This window comes from Portunus trituberculatus, unplaced genomic scaffold (assembly GCF_017591435.1).
Source record: "Portunus trituberculatus isolate SZX2019 unplaced genomic scaffold, ASM1759143v1 PGA_scaffold_393__7_contigs__length_557757, whole genome shotgun sequence".
Lineage (NCBI taxonomy): Eukaryota > Metazoa > Arthropoda > Malacostraca > Decapoda > Portunidae > Portunus > Portunus trituberculatus.
This window is the reverse complement of record NW_025541561.1, coordinates 498,115-518,918: the sequence shown is the minus strand read 5'-3', so window position 1 is coordinate 518,918 and position 20,804 is coordinate 498,115. Positions and strand designations below refer to the sequence as shown.

General features: G+C 39.0%; 1 protein-coding gene and 1 long non-coding RNA gene across 2 annotated transcripts; one reads left to right on the top strand and one right to left on the bottom strand.

The window, feature by feature from the left end:
- Window positions 1–12,068: 12,068 nt before the first annotated feature.
- LOC123500523 lies at window positions 12,069–14,624 on the top strand. The gene is made up of 3 exons (XR_006673368.1): window positions 12,069–12,791; window positions 13,563–13,856; window positions 14,550–14,624. It is a non-coding gene; the product is annotated as an uncharacterized LOC123500523 (long non-coding RNA).
- Window positions 14,625–15,740: 1,116 nt separating this feature from the next.
- LOC123500525 (pygopus homolog 1-like) lies at window positions 15,741–17,865 on the bottom strand. Its single transcript, XM_045249218.1, has 3 exons — window positions 17,333–17,865; window positions 17,123–17,207; window positions 15,741–17,059 (listed from the first exon to the last, which is right to left on the bottom strand). The coding sequence occupies exons 1-3, from the start codon at window positions 17,473–17,475 to the stop codon at window positions 16,997–16,999; spliced, it is 291 nt and encodes a 96-aa protein (XP_045105153.1). The 5' UTR covers window positions 17,476–17,865; the 3' UTR covers window positions 15,741–16,996.
- Between the last annotated feature and the right edge of the window lie 2,939 nt (window positions 17,866–20,804).

The window sequence follows — 20,804 nt, the reverse complement described above, 5'->3', positions numbered from 1 at the left end:
GCATCCCAATTTTTTCTTTACATGTTTTAAATAGAAACTGGTAACTATAAATAATAATTATTGTATAAAAACATAATAAAACATAACAAAAGAGAATATGAATAGATAAACTACTCTTACAAAATATATTTACCTCGGAAGGGTGCATTCCACAGGACGTTTCCCTACCATATCCCACCCTCACTTAGGTCCATCGAGAGAGAGAGAGAGAGAGAGGTAATAGAGCCCGCACCGCTGCCACCACAAGTTTCTTTACATTCTATCCCTTCTCAATGATAAGGGTCAGTGGAGTAGGTATGGGGGACATTGGAGAAATTTGTTTAGCCTTTTCAGTTATGTACAAGTATATACCTTATGAATGCATAAAAATATATAAAATAAAAGCAAAAGTTTATTCAGTGTTCTTATTTTGGAGACAGACGTTTTCAGCTAATGGTGGTGAATGGCAGAAGAAGAGAAGGAAGGGAGGAAGAGAGGGATGCAGGCACCATTCACACATAAAGATTTAACATAAATTATACTACACTTACTTGAAACAAAAAAAAGAATGGTCAGTAAATAGTATGGAAATAACGAAAGAACAATCCCAGTGCATGAAATCCACGGAAAACACAATGATACTAGCTCTACTGAGGCGGGAGTGATGTGCCAAGCTGCCGACCTGCAGCAACATCCCCAAGCACGACTCGTCTCTCAAATTTTCATTTGTATCTCAAAACCAAAAGTGGACCAAAATGTAGCTCATATCTCAAAAAACTTGTATCTCAGGTAGCTCGTATCTCAAGGTAGCACTGTAGTTTCACTATTATCATTTATTTTTTAAGTGAACTTTTCAGCAAGCACACCACATGGATGTTTGCTTTCAGTCTGTGCTATTGGCTGGTTTCCAATTATAGTAGTGCTATACAGTGTATAATTGAAAATGCAATTAATACATTTCTGTACTGTAATATGGTATAACATTGTTTTTTTGCACATGTATTAACAATAAGTTATCAATTATTTGTACAAGGGATCCTTGTGATTCAACCATTCGCAGCTTGAATTATCGCCAATTCATACACAGTTAATTAATACCCAATCCTCAAGGTTCGACCGACTGACTCGCCAATTCAACATTCATATCTCGTGCGCCACCCACTCAGTCAAACCTGCCACCAGCCCGCCAGGCAGATTACAGTGTGTATCACACTGGCCTATGATACGCGGAACACAAGCCATGGTTCTTGGTACGAAACCAGGATTATTATCACACACAAGCTGCCGCCTTCTTGCTATGCTAGGCAAATGGCCCAGCAACCAAGACCAAGCCTAATCAAAACAAACCAGAACAAAACCATGCCGCTTATACCTCAACCTGTGCTTCGTTCTGGAATTGCATTTGCACTTCCTCTTGTTGAAGAAAAAGTAAGTAAAAGAAACTAAAGAAGAACACAGATGTGTGCAATGGCAACTCTTGAGTCAAAGGTGGTTGCCACGAGCCCAAACTATCGACATGATATATATATCTTATCTTTCTGTATTGATGAAATATCATTTAATATTCCAATATGAAAAATTTAGGCACTTTCTTTTTAGTTTAAATAAAAAGGTTTTTATTACATATATTGTTTATTTTTTCATTGGGATAGCATACGGAGAACCAGAATGGATATGAAGCCATCCCAACTTTGCTCTGCTAATCCCGGGCAAGTTCCAGCTATCTGGAGCAGATGTTCCTTGTTTTGCATATCATAAGCCAGTGTGATAACCCCTTTCAAAGATAAGCTTGAGCTTATAAGAAAGTGTGAGACAGATATAGCTTACAGTGTCATTGCAGTGCATATGGGTATCCCTAGATCAACAGTATCAACAATTTGGAAGAACAGGGATAAGTACTGCGAGACTGCTGCAAGTGTTTTTATTTACAAAAATGTACTGTACAGCACCATAATATGTTTAATAAAAAAAAGTTAGATATAAATGAAACCTTTAATAGTACTGATTTAGTCTAAGTTAGTGTTTTTGAGAGGTTATAATGATGTTTTGGGGGTTCTAGGCTGGAGATTGCTCCCTATCCCCCCTAATTCTTAAATATCTTATGGAAAAATTGCTTCATGATTCAAATAAACGCTGATTCAACCGATGAAAAACCGCCCTAACCCCATCAAATTGTGAGGATCTCCTGTATAATACTAATTAGTGGGTAGACATTTTTATGTACTGTTATATGGACATTTATTACATACTTATATAAAATATACAGGATGAGAATACTTGTAAAAAAAATCTTACCATAAATTAACTTATGAGTTCTTTAGTTATTACAAAATTCTTTTATTTGTTACCTATTACTACAGAACATGAATGAGAACAGGATAAAAATAATGGACATAAAAAAGTAACAGAGATAAAGGAGGGACGAAAGGGCAAAAAAGGAGAGGAAAAATAGAGGCTACTAATTGCTGCAGAAAAGAAATTGACATATGAAAGAAGAAAGTGTGGGATTTTGCAAAAATAGAGAGGTGACAGCAAAGCTGAAGGGGGTATCACACTGGCTTATGATAAGCAGAGCACAAGCCATGGTTCTTGGTGCAAAACCGAAAACTTTATCACACACAAGCAGCCAGCATTCTTGCTGTGCTAGGCAAACAGACCAGCAACTAAGACCAAGCCTAATAAAAACAAACCAGAACTAAACCATGCTGCTTATACCTCAAATTATGCTTTATGTTGGCATTGCACTTGCACTTCCTGTTATTGACAAAAAGAAGCTAGAGAAGAACAATGAGGCATGCTATACCAACTTAGGAGTTGAGGATGGTTGTATGTGTGTGTGTGTAGAGAGAGAGAGAGAGAGAGATTGCTGAAATATTATTCAATATTCCAATGTGAAAAAATTTATGTACATTCTTCTTAGTTTAAATAATAGGTTGTTATTATATATCTTATGTTTATCTTTTTATTGGGATAGCATACGGAGAACTGGAATCGATATCAAGCCATCCCAACTTTGCTCCACTAATCTCGGGAAAGTTCCAGCTATCTGGAGCAAATGTTCCTCATTCCCCATATCATAGGCCAGTGTAATACCCCCCTAAGTCACAAGTGGAGACAAACCAGTTACAGAAATAGCTGTTAAACTAAAAAGGAACATGGTAAATTTACAGTTTCAATCAGTAATCCCTGCTCAACTCTGTTTTACCTACTAACACACCACACAAGGTAAACTAACTTTTTGTAACCTACTAAGAAGCTTTATTCCCCACATCCCCCTAATGAATCAGCACATAAAGTAAACATGTAGTAATCTTCTAACTAGTTGAGGATTGGGGTCATTGCTCCTCTTGGACACCCCACAATGTCCTTTTCAGTAAGATAAAACAGAAACGGTAAAATAGTAATGCTAAAAATTATCCAAACATAAAAATGTATTGGTTGAAACAGCTGTAAAACTGAAACAAAGGGCAAGTTAGGTGGATAGGCTGTAAGAAAAGACACTATTGTTCAGTATATACATTATATAGGTATAGTATATTCAGTTCAGTAAGTCTAGTGGAAGGGAAGAGAAAGAAGAAGCAAGAATCATGAATTAAAATGTAGTATAACATCCTTCCTACTCCTAACATGTTACACAAAAATAGAATTTATTCTAGGAGAAATATACACAAATAATCCAAAATAGCAAAACTAATGGCTTGGTTTGGCTTGGCTTGGCTTGTTTTGCATGATGCTTCACAGTTGTTTAATGTTTACATATTCCTGCATTGTGATTGGCTTAATGTCTCAAAAGGCAGAATAGCAATTAGACAGGGAATGGTCAGTGAGATGCGAAGTGGCTGCAAGATATAGCAAGGATTTACAAGCACCAAAAGTTACGATGTTGCAAATTTAGTTTGAGTATACCTCATAAGCATTCATCATAAGCACCTCAGAAGTTCCAAGTTTGTGAGGTTGGAAGTTACATTGGGCACTGTACTAATAAAGTGGTCCCTCCAGCTTGCCTTGTTTCCCGGCTCTCCCTCACAGCTCTTTCACTCAGCTGACATGAAATGTGAAGGAAAATATGATGACCAAAACTAACCTAACCTAACCTAGCTAACATAAGCTAACCATACTATTGGTCTGAAGGCTTCTGAGAAAGACATCAGCATTGCATGTCACATCAAGTAGGTCACATTAGCAAGGTTAGGTTAGGTTTAACTTAGAGTTTGGTTAGGTTAGAATAAAGTTTGGGTTAGCTTAGTTTTGGCTATAATATTTTCATTGTTACGTCATGTTAGCCAAGTGAAAGAGCTGCAAAAGGGGAGCAGGGAAACGAGAAGAGCTGGAGGGACCACTTTAATAGGACAATGCTCAAAGTGGATTTGCGTAACAACAAAAACGATGATAGTTTTCCTTGAAAATATTCGTTATCGCCAAGTGGCAGCACCGCCACTGACATTGAATTAAACTGCAACACTTTCTTTCTTAACACTTTGGCTTATCTCCACAAGCCACATTTTTGGCATTCCCTACACCTGTCACCTACACCTTTTCACCATGCCAACAGAAAACGTATTTGAATCACCTAATGCATGGACTTATTATTTCGATCTTGTAGTACCTAGTACTTACATGTAAAGCAACATACCCTTCCCACAGTTCTCTGATGAGTCAAAACATAAATAAAGCTGTTGATCATTGACGGAAGTCACGGCACACCGTGCAGTCAAACGTGTTCTTTCGTCACAACACGCCCAACACTAGTCGCTCTAAATATATCCAAAGCAAGGAGGTTTTATATCAGGAGGCAGCGTGACGTCACAAAAGTGAATGTGGTGCGCCATAAGTCAGCTGCTGTCCCTACCCCCTTACATCCAAAACATTGCCGACCAGTGCTGCCACTCTTGATTTTATAAAAAACCAAGAATCATCGGTAAAATACTCCAAGATAAACTAAAAAAAAACCCAAGATGGCCGTTTATATATTAAAACTCAAAATACAAACTCTTTCTTATCCTAATATGCATACACCTGAAGTGGGGGTTCCTCATCACTGTCGTCATCATCAGGGTCAGGTGAATGCAGAGTTGCCATTTCCACTTTTGAGCACATATCCTTGTAGCGCTGATGGCATTTTCCAGTTTTCAAGTCGCTAAGCAGTACTTTTGAATGGTCGACGCAGACAATGCGGCGCCTGTATTCTGACGAGAATGGTACGTGTAGTATATGACAAAGCAATGTTTCGCGCCCGTATTCTGACAAGTATGGTTCGTGTAAAACAAGAAGGCCAAAACGCTGCGCACTGTTATTCTGACGAGTTACACATGAGTTACGTGAGTAACGTGACGATGAACGAGATAAATACATAAAAGAACAGGAACGGCAAATCAGTTGGGAAAATTTGTCTAACATAATATTCGAACAATCCTACGGAAACAGTTTAGTCAGGTCTGACTCCGTTTGGCTCAGCAGAGGTGTCCGAATCTCAAACCCAACGACTTCAGTCGACAATATAGTACATTTATAATTTACACTGACGAAAATATGTAATGTTATTTACATAAATATTGTTTTTTTCCTATTATTATCACTATGTATACGTATTTTATTTCATTAAATATCTGATACTGGAGGAAATGGGGAAAAATACATGAATTTCATTGCCATGACCAAAAAACCAAGATTTCCTGAATTTAACTGAAAAAAATCCAAGACTCCAAGCTTGGAGCAGAAAAACCAAGATCTAGTAGAAAAATCCAAGGAGTGGCAGCACTGTATAATAATGCCGACCGCTCATTGAAAATACATGGGAAACCCGAGTTACGGCCCCTATACACTGTCAATCATGATTGCACAATCATCGAGATTGTGCAAGCAGTGTTTGGACCACACACTATCACTAAGATTGAGCAATTATTACTTACTTCTTGTAGTTTGCGGAGTGAAGATGAGTAAAGTGGTTGCATGCATTCTTCTGGCTTTAGACGATGAAGAAGAAAAGGAAATTGTGAATAGAAAGGTGTGGATGAAAGAGTGTCTTAAAAAAAAATCATAAATTCATACATGAAAACCTCCTACAGGAATTGCTTCTCTGTGCTCCTGCAGATTATTATTATTATTATCATTATTATTTTTACGTATGGACAGAGAATCAATCGTTCATGGATTTGGAAGAAAAGCTTATACCTCTCATACAGAAAATGGATACTAAGCTGAGAGATTCCATTTCACCCAGTGAAACATTTCAGGAACTTAGGCGTTTTCAGTAACACTGTGGAAGACGACCGGATTCTCAAAACATCGTAGCTTTTTGCAGTTAAGATCTTAAAAGCCCTCTCATAGTCGCCATTTTCTCTCGTGGGCTATGGTAACCAGAAAGGTGTATTTTTCAAAACAACGCCAGGAGACTATAAAGCCCACGATGATGCTATGAGAAACTCGGTCCGTTCCATCCCGCTGTTCAGCCGTTTTGCCAATCAGAAGGCGGCTGTCATCACAGCCTTGGAGAATGTTAACCAATAATATAGTTGTGTCTGGAAATATAAACAAATTCACGTGAAGGATAAAATATGATAAAAGACGAAATAGGACTTATGCAGTTCGTCCTTACCTATAAACTGACTCACACACCCAAATTCACCATGAATGTAGCGTCCAGATACAAATTACAAGTAGAAAAATGGAAATGCAGGTCGAGATGAGCGTGTATGGCCAGAAACTACCTTAAAATAGCAAGAACTGACGCCATCGTCACCTCATAGGAAGGGAGGGAGAAAGACAGCTAGCATGTTGGGGGAGTTCGTGGCTTTTGTAGGTTGAAATGTTTGTGTTGATTTGTAGAGTCGCTATTTCCTCTTTCCCTGTCTAATCCAAGGCAGTTTTTAGTTTTACCATTTTATATTACCAAGGAAACTATTATTCGTTTTGAATGTAATGTTTTGAATTATTGTTTTTTTACTTGGCCTCTTCAGTACCATGACACGTTTCTATATTTATTCTGGTTATTATTTGGTGATTTTATATGGCTTCAGAAATAATGTGGGGGATTAATATAGTGAAGACTGTGACCACTTATCTTGCGACCTCCATGGACTCTTCCTAATGTCAAAATTGTCTAATAATTACACTCGAAACTCGTGGTAAAAATGTGTCACAGTACTGAAGGGATTAACCCCTTCAGTACAAGTCATGGTGGTATCCTCCCTTAGCTTTGGGCTAAGGGGAGGAGGGAGGCATGATCTGTCGTACATAACAAGGATGAAGAAACAAGAGATAACTACTCCTTTAATATACAAAATTTGTCAAACATAACAAATATGTAGAATAATGGATAAGATAACATTATTCTCTTAACATAAATATATATTCCTTCAAAGAGAAATAAAACTTGGACACTAGGAGCTAGGCTTTGGTTCCGAGTGCCACACATTGAGGGGCCGAGCATTGTTTAAGGTATCGCTTGATAAAGACATTCGAGTTTGACCAGAACGCACGTTGAGTAATCTGGGTAGTTGAAACACCACGAGTCCAAGCGATAGAGGCTGCAGCCTGTCGCAGATCATGTAGTTGGGGAATGCCTGAAGGATCTGGCCCCGGTTAAGGGGTCTCCTTGAGACTGGATGAATAAAGAGGTGCCCTTGAGTTGTGGTAGACTTTGCTAGGTATTGTGTGAGATTCGATATTGGGCAAAGTTGGTTTCTGGCCAAAGGACGAATAACTATAGAAGGAGGAGTGTGGTTTGTTCTCTGATTCTTGTAAAGGAAACCTGGACGATGGAGCCGTCTTGATGGTGTGAGATGCCCTCACGACAGAAGGCTGCCATTTCCGCTCCACGGTTACCCGTAGCTAGTGCTGTGAGGATAAGGCATTTATGGAACAAATCTTCTTGCGACGCATCCGTATTCCTGAAGCGAGGTTGGCGGAGGAATTGGAGAACTTTTGTCAGATTCCACCGAATCTCCGGGAATCGTTGAGGAGGTTTCTCAAGGAACAAGGACTTTAGGAGAAGGGTAAAGTGTGGATCGGATAAATCTAGACTGGTAGCCTCTTTTATCGGGAGAGCTATAGCTAATTTATGTGAGGCGATGGTTTGAGAGGCAAATTTCTTCTGGAACTGTAGCCATCGGATAAACTGGAGAAGGAGAGGCAGGGATAAGATTGTGATTCGTCTGCTCCTGATCCAGTCTTGGAAAGCACACCAGGCGTGTTCTTGTTGCCAGCGTGTGGACTCACGAAAGCCTTTAATTAGTGAGTCTGTCACTTCTTCTCCGTACCTTCTGCTGAAGATGCAGTGCAAAAACATAGCGCAATCCATGGAACAGATGGAGACCATGGTGCTAGGTGAGTCCTGCCACCTGCAGGCTGGCTGGGGGGTGGAGGAGAGGCAGTGAGTCCAGTGCCCAGGACACTATAGTCCTGCTCCTCCAACAATGTGGATTGGGTATGGCTGTGTTGGGGAATTCCCGCTGTACAGTGGTGCCGCATGTCTCTTAGCCAGTGATGCAGCAGAGTTCTAATATTAGTAAAACTTTAGCAAATATGGTCAGCAAATATACATACGCATTTAACTTTAGTATTACAACGTATGAGAGAACAGTAAACTTATTATTGATAATATATTCATAAGCCTGGCAAGAAACATGGCATATATATTTTACAGTGTTGCTAAAAAAAAAAAAATAACATTCTTATAAAGAGGTTTCCTTGCAGTTTGGGATGGGTAAATAGTTCCGTAGTTATAATTAGATTATATCGTGAAGGAAAGTACAGGCAACCCCCGTTTAACGAAGGTTCACACAACGAAATTTCGCTACAACGAAGGTTTCATTTTACTACCATCTGCTCGTTTAACGAACATCAAACTCTCTTTAACGAAGTTATATCCAGGTAATTTTTTTTCCAGATTTGAAAGCCCCACCATATCACGCAAGCTGATAGGCTTTTGAATACACCAGGAGCTGCTGGTACTAAGGCCTGCCTCAGGAAAAATCCTGGGACACCTATAGAATAAAGATCAAGATCAAGATCAAGCCTCTCGTGGACAACACGCGCAACACTCACTCCCCAGTCAAAACATAACAGCCTCAGCAGCAGCTTGTCTTCCCTAGCTCAACTTACCACCAAAACGCCCTGCAATTGGCCTAGTGTTCGTAAGAAGACCAGGAAGTCTCTTACTCTCCAAATGAAGCTAGATATTATTCACAGACATGAGAGGCCAGAAAACTATAGCAGTGCTGGCCACTATCTTGACTCCATATTATACTGTCTCTATTTTCAAGTCAGCAGACTCTATTAAGAAGGCTGGTGAGACCGTATCTTCCTTGCAAGCTAAAAGAACCACCTGAACTCTTGACTCTACAATGGATAAAATGGAAAGCCTTGTGGAAATGTGGTACATAAGTTTTGTATGCAGTACAATGATGCGCACTTTGTTTACATTCCACAGGTTGCCGGTTAGTGTCTTTCCCGTTTCACTCTTCCTCCCTTCATAAAGTTAAGATCATCAACATTATAAAGTTACATACATTAGTGTACATTATAATGACTTAAATTAAACTACCTAAATTTTTAACTTCATAATTCTTACTTTCATTAAACCTTTTACTGTGCTATGATGCACTCTCGCTTTGCTTACTCTCAATGGAAGTTCAAATCAGGGGTTAAACTTGTTATAATCGGTTCGCTTAAAGAAGTTTCGCTTAACGAAGTGTTTTTAGGAACGTAACCCCTTCGTTAAACGGGGGTTGCCTGTACTTTAAAATAAGCTGACATAAGTAAGAAAAAAACTACATTCAAATCCTCACAGCAGCAACACCAATCATGCCTGCCATCCATACAGGTAATGGGAGGTCAGCTGGTGTCCTTGACCAGGAAGAAAGAAAGGGGGAGGAAGAGGGAGGGGTAAGAGAGAGGGAGAAAGAGGGAGAGGGGGGGTAGCCAACGAAGGATTAAATATATGGCAATGCTGTACTCCTGCTATTTCCCATTGGGGCCACACCCAATCCACATTGTTAGACGAGTAGGACTATAGTTGAGTTAGACGTGCTGATGAAGAGCGAGGATCCAAGATGAGGACCAGCATTCCCTTGAAGCTCTGGATCTGAGGTAGAAGTTGATCGAGCATCAACGTTGGGAGGAACAAATATGTTTTCTGCCACCTGTTCCATCGGGTTGAGAGAATGTCTACTGCTGCTGCTTGTGGATGTTGGAAGGGACAGATGAACGTTGATAATTTTGAGTTGAAGGGGGTTGCCATCAAGTCTACCTCTAGTGTACCTGCCCAATGCTGAATCCTGGAGAAGTCTCATGGATCCAGTTCTCACTTTGTCGGGATGGGTTCTGGGCGAGATAGGGCATCGGCTAGAACATTGAATACCCGGAATCTGTTTGGGAATTAGGATCAAATTTTTTCGTATGATGGTATCGAGCAACTCCTTGTATATTTGGTGCATCAGAGGACTCTTTATTGAGCCCTGCTTCATGTATGTGTAGAAGGTTTCCATCAATTTCTTGTAGTTCGCTATTTGGACTTTTAATTCTTCATTTTCGGTTCTTAGCCTAGTTTCGTTTTCTTCCACTCTTTTTATCCTTTCTTTCAATTTCTGGAGCTCTTTATCCTGTTCTTCATTCTCTTTCATTCCTATACTCTTCTTTATCAATTTATCTAATTTACGTTCGATAGTCAAGACTCTATCAAATAATGAAGTTTGCGCCGTATCAAAGCCTTCAAATTCTCTTTCTCCCTCACCATCATTGTCATCATCAGCTTTCATTCTTTCCCTTGTCACATACCTACATTTAGATGGAATCTCTTTCTCACTCATTATTATTTAACACTGTATTCATGAAAGAAAAATGAGTCCACACTTTTCGCCCAGGCCACTGCAAACCCAAACAAAGGTAGTGAAGATCAGCTGATTCTCGGGAGCGACGGTATTGCGTGCTTCCTCTACCGCGTCTCGTGTGTGTGTGTGTGTGTGTATTTACTTAGTTGTATTTACCTAATTGTAGTTTTACAGGGCCTGGGCTTTATGCTCGTGTGGCCCGTCTCCATATCTACACTTATCCAATCTTACTTTAAAAGTATGCACACTCGTTGCAGACACTACTTCTTCATTGAAACTGTTCCACGTCTCAATACATCTTTGCGGGAAACTATATTTTTTAACATCTCTCAGACATCTTTTTCTCAGCTTTTTACTATGCGATCTTGTGCTTCGGATGTCATATTCTTCTCTCAGGATCAGTTTCTCATTATCCACTTGGTCCATTCCGTTGATGTGTGTGTGTGTGTGTGTGTGTGTGTGTGTGTGTGTGTGTGTGTGTGTGTGTGTGCCTGTCTGTGTGTGAAATGCATTTTATTTCTCGTATATTTATTTTTATATTTTTGCTTTCATATTATTTTTTGCCTTTAAGTTAGTGTTAGTTTATTTTCTATTTGTTTTTTATATTCATTCTATTTTTTTTTCTTTTTTTGTTTTGTTGTTGGCCAGGATTTGTGGTTGTTGAGTGGTTTTGGGAGCTCCCTCTCGTCGTTTTGTGAGTATTGGAGATTTGTGGAATCTTTTGGGAAGAAAGAAGATCATTATTGGCCACGTTTGGAGTGAATATTGAGGAGTTGTTTGGTGGTGAGGTTCTACAAGTTTCTGGCGGTATTTCATGGAGATTATTTCGGTGTTGTAAGTGCCTGGCAGATATTATTAATTTGTGGTTCTGGTGAGAAGTGTATTGATCACAGATGTGAGTTAACATTGTGGAGTATAATGTATTGTATTATTAGAATCTAAGTTATAATATAAGGTAATTATTAAGTATTATTTGTTTTTTGTGTTTCCCTAACATATAACCTGTCACAAATTGAGCTTAATAGGAGAGAATTTATGTTAGCAGAGTTAAGGTGAGTACTTATAAACACTAAGATGACGTCCTAACGGTAAGAAGTCGTCCTAAATCACAAAAATGGCGGAATTCGAGTCTTAAATCCTTAAGACGGCATCCTAAGCCCTAAAGATGCGTCTTACTGCTAAAACACCTCCCGAGGTGTTTTAGCAGTAAGGCGCTCCTAAGATTTCATCCTAAAAGTAAACATGGCCGCTCGAGAGGAACCGCACCGCCACCACCTGCGACAGAGACGGTCGTTTCGTGAGAGGAAGGACGTCCTGAATGAGCTAGATGACCGTGAGCTGGTGAAGAGGTATTGGCAGGATCCTGCTGGTATCATTTTCGTGACAAATTTGGTGCGGGAAAGGCTGAAGAGACCAACTGCAAGGAACAAGGCCTCTCTCCCCGAGATGCAAGTTATCTTCACTGCGGTACCTCGCTATAGGAAAGATGCAGCAGTGCAGCACTGATGACTTGGGGCCCTCACAACAGACCATCAGCAGGATCATCAGTGATACAGTGATACAATGCCATCCTCTCTTAATTCATAAGATTTTTAGTCACCCAACTGGAAACTCAGTGGAGGAAGGAGGAGTTTCTGCAGATTGCTGGCTTCCCTGAAGTGATCGGTGGCATTGATGGAACGCACGTAATGATTGTGGCTCCTAGAGAGTATAAGGTAGAGTTTGTCAACAGGAAGAGATACTACAGCATCAACGTGCAGTTTGTGTTTGATGCTTGATACCACATTATTGATGTGGTTGCAAAGTGGCCGGGATCGGTTCACGATGCAAGAATACTTGTTCAAAGTGGACTCTGCACGATATTTGACAACGGCATCGTCCCAGCTGGGTGTCACTTACAGGAGATAGTGACTATCCCAGCAAGAAGTGGCTACTGACTCCATACCTCAGACCACAGCCTGGAGCACAGTCTTCTTATAACAGGTAAGCTACTGAGTAGTAAAATTTAGATAAAAAGTTATCTAATTAATTATCCCACATCACACAAAACTAATTATTTACCTCCCATAGTTACACTTTTCATATAAACTAATATAAAGTGCTAAATTAATGAATTAGGTATTTTGAAATATTATTGCAGTTTCACACAATCTTGACCCTCCCCAACCTTACTGGATTTCTCCATAAGATGAAGTAACCTAACCTAACATTTTGTAACCTCCTCATTGGGTTGACATCATCCCCCATTAAGGAGTAACTTAACATTTTGAAACTTGACCAGAACAACTGATAAGGTAAAGTAATTTAACATTGTGTAACCTCCTACCTGGGGAGCTTTGCCCCTCTGGATCCCCCAAAAAGTATACGTATCATTAATATCTGATAAGGTAAAATGGGGCTAGAAATGCTCCATAAAGTAAAATGTAGACCCTGCAGAGGGCTATAATTATGTAAAGTGTGTTGGTTGAATCACCAATACAACAAGTAAATTTCATGAAAATTTCCAAATATTTAAGAGTTTCTTCTTTTTTATTCTAAGTTTTCATGTGAATATATTAACCTAACCAATGTTATACTAGAGATTTTTTTTATGTTTCATAATGTTTAAGCTATCATGTCACAAATCATTATCATACAATGAATCTTAACTTAACCTTATACATGACATAACCTAAATGTTTGCAGAAATTAAATTAATGCATCATACCAATTTCAAGTACTGCATTGTAAGATTGAAATCTATATTAATTTCAGGGCCCACAAGAAAACCTGCAGCGTTGTTGAGAGGCATCGGGCAGCTGAAGCGACATTTTCACATGCTACACAGTGAGATCCGAGTTGGTCCTCCATCCAAGGTCTGCCAAATTGTAGAGGTTTGTGCACTGCTGCACAACATCTGCAAAGCAAGAAACATCATTCTTCCTGAGGAAGAAGAACATCTTGCTGCAGCCGAGGATGGAGGCAACGAGGAGCGACTCTAGCACAGAAAGTTCAAAGTCGCCATGAAGTAATCCTTTACAGGGATGAATTTGTTGTGCTTCACTTCAAGTAAGTAACACAACCCATAATGCTGATTATAGTAGCATTCTTCAGTTTTTTCTCCTCTGTCACTTTGTTATTTATATTTATATGTCTTGTTTTGTTGTGTGTGCACTGTTATGTTGGTGATTTCATCTTCCTTGCCTCACTCTCTGCCAGTCACTCACTATTTAAAAGATAGAGTTCTTCACAGATACCACAGTATCACTGTTCAACCTTACAATATTTAAATGGGTTATGATGAATGTGTATCTCAGCAACATCTAAAAAAATAATTAACACACTTTCACAACTAACTTAAATGATTCTTTCTTAATTATTTTTCACTGATTTTTATGAGTGTGGCATTGACTACATTATCAATTGTTCTGTAGTATATATATATATATATATATATATATATATATATATATATATATATATATATATATATATATATATATATATATATATATATATATATATATATATATATATATATATATATATATATATATATATATATATATATATATATATATATATATATATATATATATATATATATATATATATATATATATATATATATATATATATATATATATATATATATATATATATATATATATATATATATATATATATATATATATATATATATATATATATATATATATGTGATACAACATCAAGCAGTAAATCAATGTCTTTCTTTTACAGCATTGATGAGTGATGAGACACCAGTGTCATGACTGCTGAGATTGGTGTTATTCTCATGTAAGTAGTTTTTTTTTTTTTCTCTCTCCATACCTGAAGTAAGTAGATTGTAGGTTGAGCATATAGAAACTGCAGTTAATTTTGTGTTAACACTAATATTTGGTTGATTGGTTACAAACAAAACAAATAGTACATTATTTATATCCCTCTGCCACTTCCCCAGCATCATCTGCTGCCTGCACACTGCTGGCATCATTAGTTCTAACTTCAGAAACTAAGCTGATAATGTTTTTGGTTTTATTGCTAAGGACAAAAGTAACAAAAACCAGTAAATCTAGCTAAGGGTACAATGTGTTTGACTTAAATCCTATTCTGTTTGAAGGAAGCCCATGTCTAAGAAACTGTAAATCCCTAAGACTTGTTATCATTAACACATTCACCCACTACAACACCATATTTATGAGAGGGGAGAAGGGATAGGAATTAAGATAACTTTATTAGTTTTTTTTTCTTTTCTTATTACTGTTTTAGCTGTTTGGTTAAAGAATAAAAAAAAAAAAATTTCTCAACCATAGATAACAAATTTACCATTGTGTTTAACTCTAAGTTGTAAACTAAATGGGAACGAGTATTTTGGATTGCAGATATTTGAGACAGCATTATGGCCTAATATTGCTATATCTACAAGGGGTGGCGCCTGTTTTGTCACCAGTATTTGAGCCCGTTTCGTCACCAAAGGCTCACCAAAACAACAGTGATCCACCTAAATCAACAGATCAATAAAGAATAAAAAACAAAAACTAGATGTTCGTGTTGTATTTCATGGACATTAAAAGACTTAAAAACAATGAAACAATATAAAAAAAAAACTGGTAGAAACTATTCAGTACATGCTTATTTTGGGCTTGGAACGAACTGTTGGCAACTTCTTAGAAATTGAGTAGTGGTAATGGAGTTTTCCTCATAATCATCCCACAATTTCCAGAGGTGGACTTGCTTTTTTTTGCTGCTCTTGTGCAAGATTTTAAAGTCTGTTCAGCAACTAACTGTAGCTGTAGATTAACCATTATGGCTTCTCGGTGAAGAAGAGGGATGAGAAGGTATAGCGACAGGTTGTGTTTATTAGCACGTTGGTTAATGCGTCTGTGCCAGCCCTCAACATCATTGTTTGCGCACTAGTCGAAATGCGCACCAGTTGCCCACTGACCAGACGGTATTACTGAGCCAAGTTTCACTTACATAATCAATGAGCTCCCTAGTAGGCTCACATAGCTGTGATCTCTCTTTCAGTGTCTCAAAGGCTGGTCGTATATGACGTCTCGGGAGATAAGGAAGAGCAAAAAGCTGACGTATGAAGTCGTATACTGGTCCACGCTCTATGTAAGCTGTTGATAGGCCAACTTGTTGCACTTTTCGCCACATGGCTTGAGACCAGTGAAAAGTACAGCCATGAACATGGACAGATGGGTACAGGTTTCTTATTGTATTCCATAGAGCTACTTCAAAGTCCATTATTATTTCTTCCACCTCTGGGTCTGGCTCTAGCAACCCATTGATGGATTGAAATACTCTTGTATAGTCCTCCTGTTTCTTCCCACTCATCAGTACAAAAAGGAGGGGCACTTGCTTTGCATGTTCACCTGATTTAAGGAAGCCATGTATAGACAACAATTGATAAAATGGCTGCCGGACTATTTTAAATGTTCCATCAATGTACCACTGTTTAACATTGCTTAAGAGGTGAATCTGGTTCTCGGTAGCCATGATGATGTGCTGAGAGCAAATGTGGTTGACATCACTTTCCACCTTGACATCTGCTTGAATAAAATCTGGTGGCAGGCTGTTAGACATTATTTTAAAATCCAGAGTAGTTGGGTGGTGAGGTCGGTGTGATTGGCGATGCCTATTACCTTGTTTAACAAGGCTGAGTAGTTTAGGTAGCTGGTGGGCGTGAGGGTGAGCTTGCTTGTATGACGTTAGCTCCTCTTCCACAATTTGGGCAGCTGAAGTAAAATGATCTCGTTCACAGCGTTCCTTCACGGCTACCGACACTGTGGTGGCAGAAAGGAGTCCAGGTGTGGCAGGATGGTTGTGAGCCTGTTCTCCTGCTCTGAAATATGTCCCTCTCTGAATTACACTAGCTGGACACTTGTTGTTCTTTTGCCTAATGCTGCAAGTCCAATAGGTCACAGTTTCACTTGCTTTTCTTATTGTGTACATGTATCCAGCAGAACTATGTAATCGTGGCTTCCCGCGTTTTGTACCCCCAGGAATAATTTCGTAAGTCACTGGTCGATCATCAGTTAGATTTTCTTGTAACAGTGGTTCATTTTCTATTGAATTTTCTTGCACTGGAATAACTGGATCAATAGGTAAATCGACCGTAAATGAACTGTTAATGTCTATTATGGTCATAGACTCAAAGGAATCCTCTAGACAGTCAATAATGTCTAGGCACTCATCAGACAATTCTTCTGTTGAATGGCTGGGCGTAAAACTGCAAGCACTAGTGCCTGGGCACTCATCAGACAATTCTTCTGTTGAATGGCTGGGCGTAAAACTGCAAGCACTAGTGCCTGGGCACTCTGGTGGGTGGTGGGTAGGGCACTGGGGCACGTCCAATCAAAGGATCCACCCTGTTTTAATTCCTTGTTGATCTGTCTGTGTAAGAGAGAATGCTTTAATTAAAAATATGTAATTTATAAATTATTACACATTATAACCATTAAACTCATAGAATAAAATGATCAACAGTAATAGAAAACCCATTAACTTTGCATTCTCACCTGTACATCGCCTGAGTTATGTTTGTGACACAAAGCCTGTGTCTCCACTGGTGACAGCTGTCACACAATATAGCCTGTTGCTGTGGTCGAACTTCTTTCCCACAGCCGGAACATGGGTGCAAAGGTCTTCGAGTGGACGCCATCCTGAGGTGAATGCCTGGCCTGATGTTTGAAAACCGTCAATGGTTTTGGTCACGTGATCTAGAGTCGATGAAAGTCTGTTCGAGTCTGACTTTTCGTGGGCGTGGCTGTCTGACAACTCTTCGGACCGTTTGACAACCAGGTTCGACAACCGCGTTTGACGAACCGTTCGACCTCCGAAATCGCCTCCGAACCTGAACATTGGCAAAAATTTCGTTCAGGTCGGCAGGCACTGCGTAGCCTAATCTTCCCAGACGACAATCCTCTAAATACGTAATTTCAAACCAAACTAAAAAAAAAATAGTGGTCTTGTATGTGTGTGGGCCGCCTCCCATGCATGTACAGTTTACACCCACCCATCCCACCCAACATCATCAACACAGCTATTATTACGCCCGATATATATATACCAGATTCTCTCTCTCTCTCTCTCTCTCATCCAGATACTCCCAAAATAATAGTAAGATGCTGCATATTTTTCCAGTAAATTTGATTATCTTTATGCTGGAAAAATATTGAATAGCGGTGTCGGAATCTTTTTTTTTTTTAGTATATTGTTGGGGATGTACCCCAAGGGAAGAAGGCGATTCATGCCGCAACATCCACCTAATCCTTTAGTGAATAGGCCCAAGCTGAGGCTGGAGACGAGGGGCAAGGCACCTAACCCTTACCTATCCAAGTGCCTGTGGTGGGCCTCGAACTGCCGCACTTTCGAACAGCAGCTCTCGACACTAACCACTAGGCCACGATGACCCCCCATTGTCTGAATCTTTCAACAAATGTGCCTTTCAGCAATGTGCCTTCACACACACACACACACACTCGCTCACATCCTACTGATGACACACACACACACACAAACTCTCTCTTGATAATATTATTATCATTGGTGACGAAATGGAATTCCCACTGGTGAACAGCTGTCGTTTCCTTGGTGACGAAATGGGTTTTTGGTGACGAACTGGGCTGGTGACGAACTGGATTGGTGACGAAGTGGGGTGTATCCATCTACAAGTGGCTTATCCTTTGTTAAGGAAGGTGCATTCAATGATGCTTGCCTTATTGGTACAGCCATGAATAGAGACATTCTTAGGGTCCAAAATCTCATAGATTAACTCATTGTGCTGGGAGAGAGGAGGGTTGGCAGGAGGTCCACCATCTGGAAAGAATAATATAATCTTATTGCTAAAGAATTGCAAATACAAATAAATAATTTATAAAGAACGTGTTTTCACATAACGTACGTAACTCAGATGTGTGGTTGGAGTAATATTATTTGTCAGAGGTAGACACTGCATCATAATTAGTGTGTGCAATAAATGCATCCACTTCACAAAAAAAAAAAAAAATAAATAAATAAATAAAAAATGCAGGAAATGGCTGGCACTTTAATATATTAATCACTAGTACAAAACTTTCAATGTTGTTGCTTCCAAACTTAAAACAGGAACAGTTTACTGAAATTTATTCCTTAAAGTGGTTAGGTTCCATGATCTAAATCTCAAGTGACCTTAACAGTAGACCTGCTGAAACTTAGTATTTACTCAAATTACTAGTAAGCTTCCTTGCAAAAAATAAATAACCATAAATAAATACTTTTCTTTAAGTGAAATTGCCTTACCTATTCAGTGCTTAAAAGGAATAATAAGATAAATCATATCTTTTGTTAGGGTAAAACTGAAATTTCTATCAAGCTCAAAAATATTAAAATCTTGCTGCAACTCACACACAAATATAACAAAAATTAGCTCCCAAATTAATAACTCTTACCTGTGGCAGTCATGGCTTCTCTCTGCTTGCGGGTGTTCCGTCTTGCCTCAGATTTTATAATATGCCAATGTTTCCGGCACTCCTCAGTGCGGAGAATGTCTGACACGGCAGACACCTCCGCACTATTGGTCCTCCAAGCAGCATTTCTGGCTTCCTTAGAGCAGCCAGCTGTGGAGAAGTCGCTCCGGAGTATATTTGCGAGAATTTTGTATCGGTAGGCCAGATGAAGGCGTCCAGTTCGTCTTCCTGTTCCTCTTCTTGTCTTGAGTCTCTTGAGTAGCCATGGTGTGCAGTCGAAGTTGGCGCCAAATGATTGTTGTTTTGACAAGATGACAACAATGGTGGTAAATTTATACCTTCAATTATCAAGGTTAAAATGAAGAGGTGATTGTTGAAAACTAACTAGATAAATATGTTTTTATTTAAAATATAATTTTTACGTATTTTCACCCGTTTCTTGCGAAATTCCTCAAAAAACATTACATAACGTCTGCTCATTTTAGCGGTTAGCGATGTAAGCGCCTAAAGACGGTTACTTAACAAAGCATTCTGCTAGGAAAGATTCTTAGCGCTTAAGTCTCGTAGGTTAAGTACTTTTCCTAACTAAGATGGCATCTTTGTGGAGTTTTATAAGTACGGCCCCTTGCAGGCTGCCAGTTGCAGATCTCTTAAAACTCTTTAGGACGCCCAAGATTGCTTGAGTCTCCCTAAGAGCAACTGGGACGTAACAAATAAATGAGGCTCCGTCCGGGATTGTGAACTGTTCTGGTGAATATTTGCATATATATACTGTGTTTAAATTGTATTTTGTAATATATTGGTGGTAGACCCATTTTGTGTAAAATTATAAACTCTGTGACAAATTGTAAACATGGCGAGTGAGAAGCTAAATGCATTCTTCCAAGCTAAGGAAATTTACCGTTTGTACCAACTCACCAAGGAAGAACTATGTAAGGTGGCAGAGTTGATAGGAATTGTGTTGGAGGGAGAGGGGAAGGAAGACATGCAGAGAGAGAGTTAAAGGGTGCTTTGGAGAAGAGAGGTTGGTTTAAATCTGTTGATGAAGAGGGAATTGATGATGAATGGTCTGGTAGAGATTTTGAAGGTTTTGGAGCATACTCCTTGGTTAAGTCTTAATAGAAGGTCTTAATAAAAGTGAGAAAATGGAGCTTATCAAACTGCAAATCCAAGCAGATAAGGATATGGAGAAATTGAGATTAGAAGTAGAAAAAGAAAAATTGAGAATAGAAGTTGAGAAGGAGGTTAAGTTGAAACAAATTGAAATGGTAGTTGATGGTAGAGAGAACAGAGATGTAGATAAGAGAGAAAGACTTGTGCCTATATTTGTGGAAGGGAGGAAGAGAGCTTCTTTCAGTTTGAGAAAACTGATAAACTGAGGTGTTGGGATAAGGAAGATTGGGCGCTTTTGGTCCAGTCTAAATTTGTACCTGACGGCTCATTTACACCCACTGGGCTGTTACAGGGCTCAAAATAATTTACCACAGAGGCACAAGCAGTGAATGAGAGAAAAAAAAAGAGCTCTAACGAGAGAACAGGCAGA

What these genes read in the sequence shown, in the direction of transcription:
- LOC123500525 (XM_045249218.1), bottom strand. Translation starts at nt 17,475, where the DNA reads ATGGCGTCCACTCGAAGACCTTTGCACCCATGTTCCGGCTGTGGGAAA. An exon ending in ATAACTCAGGCGATGTACAG is followed by an intron (nt 17,208 to 17,332) that starts GTGAGAATGCAA and finishes TCTCTTACACAG; the next exon opens with ACAGATCAACAAGGAATTAA. An exon ending in CCACCCACCAGAGTGCCCAG is followed by an intron (nt 17,060 to 17,122) that starts GCACTAGTGCTT and finishes ATGAGTGCCCAG; the next exon opens with GCACTAGTGCTTGCAGTTTT.